The 6349-nt window shown below is 43.4% G+C and overlaps 1 protein-coding gene across 1 annotated transcript in view; it reads left to right on the top strand.

Annotated features, from left to right (window-relative positions):
• The first annotated feature begins 3339 nt into the window (after nt 1-3339).
• Nucleotides 3340-6349, top strand: part of LOC137971595 (uncharacterized) — a 28887-nt gene continuing 25877 nt past the window's right edge. The window contains exons 1-2 of the mRNA XM_068818398.1: nt 3340-4256; nt 4342-4634. Coding sequence (XP_068674499.1) covers nt 3340-4256; nt 4342-4634 — 1210 coding nt within the window. The remainder of the gene's footprint in view (nt 4257-4341; nt 4635-6349) is intronic.

The following is a 6349-nucleotide window of genomic DNA, read 5'->3' as shown; positions in this document are numbered from 1 at the left end:
CAGGAACTGAATAAGGAGGCACGCTACGGCGTTAAGGCTACGACAGAAACCTAAAATTCGCTGCCTTGTGTTCACTTTCTCCGTAAAACGTGAGAATTGGTCATTTCGCGTCGCAGATTTACCGCAAACGTGAAAGAAATGTACAAAAATAAAAAATGCACGTGCAGAGAATGCAAAGCTATTGTTTTTGCTCTTTAAATATGCACAATTTGTGACGTTGTCGTTGCCGTTGCGTCGTAGATGCTGCACTTTCCGCAGTTCCGCTGTCATTTATGTACACATAGGGTATATCAAACGTTTACTTTAAAAAAGCTGCTCCCGTCGTCCCGCAGTCATCCGACGGCTACAGAAACGAAAACGTCAGTCCAAAATATAACTCAGCGCTATCGCAAGTATTTCGCGATTAATCCGTCTTGTTCACATTGTACAATACAGGCGAACTATCCTGCAAATGGATGGGTACGAACGGTTCTAAAGTCAAAACTGAAAATGACTTTTTCATTGTTATATGCTCACGTTGTCGTCAAAACCTAAAATTTGGTGATTTTACGTTGTTGTTTTGTGGAGTACGGCAAAGAAATGCAGGGAAATTCGTGTTGCACGTGCAGCACGAGCATTTTTCCTTTTTCAACCAATAATATTCTTGCTTTGTGGCGTTGCCGCAGCCGTACCCGTCGGCTTTAGGGAGCTTTAGCAACGACGACGTGAACGGCAACGAGAACGTCGTGTAAAAACATAAATTCACGTTATTGCGATCACTTCGCGGCTATTCCAAGCCTTTTAATATGACAAAGGTGTTTCAGTCTCTCAGGAATGAAACCGTTACGAGCGGCGCTTAATTTAGGGGAGAAAAATGAAAATTTAACTCCAGGTGCTGACGTTCTCCATAACACTTCAAACTTGGTAATTTCACATTAGGGCCGTTTATACGAGAGAAAATAACCCGCGGCTAACTCTGGCCGCGGCTTACGTAAGCCGCGAACACCCCGTATAAATGGTACAAAATCTACGTTCACGGCTTTCTCAAGCCGCGGCTTATCATGGCCGGGGAGTTTATACTCGTATATATAGTTCCTTTCGCGGCTTACGTAAGCCGTGGCCAGAGTTAGCCGCAGCTTATTTTCTCTCGTATAAACGGCCCTATTAGGGAGCTTAAGATTCACGACGACGTCGACGAAAACGCCACAAAACAATGATATCATTTGTTAAAAGAGCATAAATAATCGCGCTGCACGTGCAGCACGGATTTTAGCTCATATTTTTTCGGTTCTCTGCATGACGACGCCGTGAAATCACTAAATTTTAGGTTTTGACGACAACGTAAACATTCAACGGAGAATCTTTCATTCTCTATTTTCAGTCTGAAACCGCTCGTACCAATTTATTTTTAGGATACCTCGCCCACATTGTACGACGTGAACGAGATGGAATAATCGCGAAAGCCTTTTACTAGAGCAAAGTTGTATTTTGAGGTGACGTTTTCGTCGACGTCGACGTCGTAGATCTTAAGGTCCCTATTGTTGCTTTGCTGACGACGGCAAAGAAATGGACAAAAATGAAAAACGCACGTACAGGGCGTGCAAAGCTATTATTTTTGCCCACTAAATATGCAAATTTGTGACGTTCTCGTTGCCGTCGCCGTTGTCGTTGCTAAAGCTCCCTTTTGAGACGCAGACGGCAACCGCAAGAGAACTTCGCGTGCCAGAACAGTGGTGTCTCCCAGATTTTTATACTAATCATTTTTAATGAAGAAAAGATACTTAGCTATGTAAATATGGCTATGTGAAGACAAGTTAAAAGGGAAAACAGCTCACTTCCGGTTGCCGTCCCGTCTCAAAAACGCGCTTGCTTAAGCTCCCTATTTACCACGACGGCTACGGCGAAGAAAACGTCACTTCAAAATATAAGTTCGAGCAATTCTAAGTATTTCATGATTATTCCATCTTGTTTATATTATAAAATATGGGCGACGTGTCCTATAACTGGATTGGTACGGACGGATTTGAAATAAAGAGTGAGACAGAAAGATTAACTGTAGCTTGTCCGCGTTGCCGTCAAATCCTTAAATTTGGTCATTTCACGTAGTAGTTTTGACGAGTACGGGAAAAAATTGTTCAAAAATGCGTGCTGCACGATCATTTTTCCTCTTTTAACCAATAATAGGGCCGTTTATACGAGAGAAAATAAGCCGCGGCTTACTCCGTATAAATGGTAAATCTACGTTCACGGCTTTCTCAAGCCGCGGCTTATCCTGGCCGGGGAGTTTATACTCGTATAAATAGTTCCTTTCGTGTATTATGTACGTCGCGGCCACAGTAAGCCTCGGCTTATTTTCTCTCGTATAAACGGCGCTAATATTACTGATTTTTGGCGTTGTCGTTGCCGTAGCCGTCGTCGTTTAAGTAGAGAGCTTTAGATTCTAGTACGAGAACGACTACGAGTACGAGATTTTCTCATAAGGCAACAGTGATCGCGCGCAAACCAGCGTCATTTTGGCGGGAAAAACGTGTTACCGTCGTCATTTTAGTACGAGGTTTTGCAAAAATGTCGTCGTGTCAAAACAAGTCAACAACACGGTAGCAGTTTCGGCATTTTTTGATCAGCAAAAAGGCCCAGGTAACAGCAATGAGAATAACTGAGCAACCTATACTGCTAACAAGGAGTAAGATTAATCGCACGGATTATAAATCTTCTTAGTATTTTCGCTAAAATCAAACAGTCAAAACGCGTACTCGTTCTCGTCCTCGTCCTAGAATCTAAAGGTCTCTAGTGCTGCTCCCGCGGTCCCCCAGTCATTTACAGACATCAAATGCTGATCCTGCAGTCACTGTGTTCATTCCCATACCCACAATTAAGTCCTTTAGAGACAAGTATAATACTTTTGTTTTGAATTACGGTCTCGTCGCACGAATCATGTCGCCCAAAACCAGAGCAGTGTGGCCTGAAACCCCGAGTTACATCGTCCAAAACTTTATCGATGGCTTGATGTCTATTCTAGCTTCTACTGTCATTTGGAAATTTTTCGAAAAAGTTAAATTAAAATCATGTAGTGCACCTTTCCATTGTTCTGAACAGGTCGTTATTTTCAATAATCAAGTACGTTCCCATTGTAATGAAAGACCGTATCGTTATTGAGCTGGAACAGGAGGTTACTATTGTAGTCACTGAGGTGAAAGAGGTTCTTATTTTGCAATAAACATGAACGCACTGAAGCGCATACCAAAACAAACGAGACAATGTGTGTATGCATCATTCTAAAAACCCGTGCTGTAAAAAGTCAACAAATGTATGCTTTTACATACGACGTCCGAAATATCGCATGTTATGAATCGCGAAGACATGAACCTGCACGACGGTTGGAGCTATCTACGACTTATGATCAGCATGTGCCACAGCAAACTTAATAGCATTAAGTACGCTATCCGAGAAATTCAACACGAAATACTCGGTTTAATACCGAGTACAGAATTTGCCACACTAATGGTAGTCATCTTACATCGAAACCATCGGGAGGAAAACAAAACTCGTGCAAGGCACGAACAAAAACTAAAGCGTGGCGACCCAACCTTCAATGACAACAGACGAGAAGAAATAAAGAAAAGATGGGTTGTAAACGCTTCGGACTGCGACCTAGAAGCCAATGAGATATCGCTCCTCAGAAAAGGAATGAACTTCGCAATCACTCCTAGAAGTGTGCCGGTTAAGGAGGTCCTAACCGCTGTGGAGCAGGGAATATCGAACCTACCACGAGACGCCAAGGACGAGGTCAGGGGCGATATTTGTAACATCATAAAGAATGCAAAAGCGCCAAAAACTTACAACTTGAACCAAGGTGAGCGACAGGCGATGAAAAAACTCAAAGGAAACGATAGCATTCTCGTTCTTCCTGCTGACAAAGGAAATGCGACTGTGGTGATGAATAAACTAGATTACAAGGAGCAGATATCGTCCATGTTACAGGACACAAAAACATACTTACCCGTGACCGATAAGCGACGCAATCCAGTTTCTAGCACTACCAATTTGCTACAAAGGAAGTTTGGAGAACTAAAAAAGTCGGGGAACCTGACGGAGAAAGAGTATTTTAAAATGAAACCCAGTGATCTTGTGCCGGCTGCTTTTTATGGCCTTCCAAAAGTGCATAAAGTTCAGTTAACAGTAAAAGACGACCACTACACCTTGGCCAGTCCGTCCACACCGATACCCCTTAAACCTATCAATAGCAGTATCGGGTCCCCTACTTACCACGTTTCCAAGTATTTGGCGGATTTGCTCAGCCCCCTACGTTCAGATCATGGCTACACAATAAAGAACTCCAAGGAATTCGCAGATTTTGTACAGACCCAGACAGTCAGAAGTCAGACCAGACGAGGAAATTATATCTTTCGACGTCGTATTCCTGTTCACTTCGATTCCTGTCGATCTAGCTTTAAAAGTCATCCAAAGAAAGCTGGAGTCGAATCACTCCTGGAAAGACAAGAAAAAACTGACCAAAAATCAAATTGTAGAGCTGACGAAAATCGTACTGCACAACAGCTTCTTTTCATATGAAGGGATTCTGTATCACCAAATTACCGGCTGCGCTATGGGCTCACCCGTGAGCGTAGTTATCGCCGACCTGGTAATGGAACAAGTCGAGGTTCAGGCTTTGTCAACATTCACGGCTTTCCCCCGCTGGTGGTTCAGATATGATGACGATTCAAACGCGTGTATAAAGTCGACAGTGCTTGACATTTTCCATCGCCATCTTAATGCGGTCAACCCGCACATCCAGATCACAGTAGAGCGCGCCACACCCATGGGCGGTAAACCCACCATCGCGTTCCTGGATACTAATGTATCCACCCTCCCCAATGGTGAGGTTGAGGTGCAAGTCCACCGAAACGCCACTCATACCAACTAGTACTTGGCATTTGATTCACACCACCCTGCACAACATAAGAGATCCGTCGTTAGCACGTTGATGCGCCGCGCGAACACCATCCTTTCTAGCGAGGCCCTGAGAACAGAGGAAACATCCCACGTCCAGGACCAGCCTACAGGTCAATAGATATCCCATCAAATTCATTGAAAATGCTGCCCAACCAAGGTCTGGCCCACAAAGCCACCATCCTGACCCTGCTGGCCTTGCCGTGGTATCCTATGTTCAACGGGTATCGGACAGGGTAAAACGCACACTGCAACATTTCAACATAAAGACTGCTTTTAAGCCCATACGCACACTTGCTTCTGTCCTCGAAAAACCGAAGGACCGTCCATCAGAAGAAAAACTAGCAGCCATCGTTTACAGGGTTGAATGCAAAGACTGCAATTTTTCCTACATTGGTGAGAGCAAATGGTGCTGGGCTTCGAGGAAAGTGGAACATGATCCTGTGCGTACCGCAAGTAAAGAGTCTGCAATCCGACAACATGCCGAAAGTACCACGCATGACATCCATCCACACTACGGCGAAATTCTTGAAAGGAATGAAACTAATTACAAGCGCAGAATTTTTCTGGAGTCTTTACACTCAAACATTGATAAGAACTCTGTCAATGAAAGAATGGAGTTCCCAAGGACATATGTGCCGCTGTTATGATCTCTTGGGAACCAAAATATGAAGCAGTGATTTTGAATTTTAGATTCATTGTCCCCTAAAGAATTCGAAGAACCAGAGATACGGTTCGAAAATTTGGGAAACCTTTATAAGTTTAGATTAGTTTTAAGCCCCTTTTTTAGCAATTTTATAAGACAATGTGTATTTGTGCCGTTCTAAAAACCCGTGTCGTATAAAGTTAACGGAAACGCATGTATGCTTTTACACACAACCTCCGAAATCTTGCATGTTATAGTCGCACAAACATGAACGCAGCGACAATCGTACTACTACTACAAAAAAAAACGGCACAATCTGTGTATGCGTCGTTCTAAAAACTCGTGCGGTAATAAGTTACCCGCTACGCAAGCATGCTTTTACGTATTTTGCATGTTGTGAATCGCGTAGACATGAGCGAACGGAAGATCGCACTAGTATGTCAAGCACGGGACGAAAAATTGGATTTACATAGCGTCAAATGTCTTGTCAAAGGCGCGATAAAGACCGCCTTTGTTACAGCTTTACATACCTTTGACGTGCGTCAAATATTATCTTTGCGGTTGCCTTTGCAGGGGAGTCTCAGGTGGTAAAGGCCGTTTTTACCACAGTTTTACACCCAACCTTTGACAAGCGTCAAAGGTGTTATTTGACAGCCCTTTGTTACGCTCACAAAGGTGTCGTCAAAGATGTCTTAGCTTTAATTCCCAAATTAAACAAGACTTACCTGGAAGTTGAAGTTTGATTGGAATTCTACCGATCCAAGGAGATACTGA

The sequence above is a fragment of the Montipora foliosa genome, chromosome 9 (genome assembly GCF_036669935.1).
Source record: "Montipora foliosa isolate CH-2021 chromosome 9, ASM3666993v2, whole genome shotgun sequence".
NCBI classification, from domain to species: domain Eukaryota; kingdom Metazoa; phylum Cnidaria; class Anthozoa; order Scleractinia; family Acroporidae; genus Montipora; species Montipora foliosa.
The sequence above is the reverse complement of the archived record's forward strand: the minus strand, read 5'-3'. Positions and strand labels throughout refer to the sequence as shown.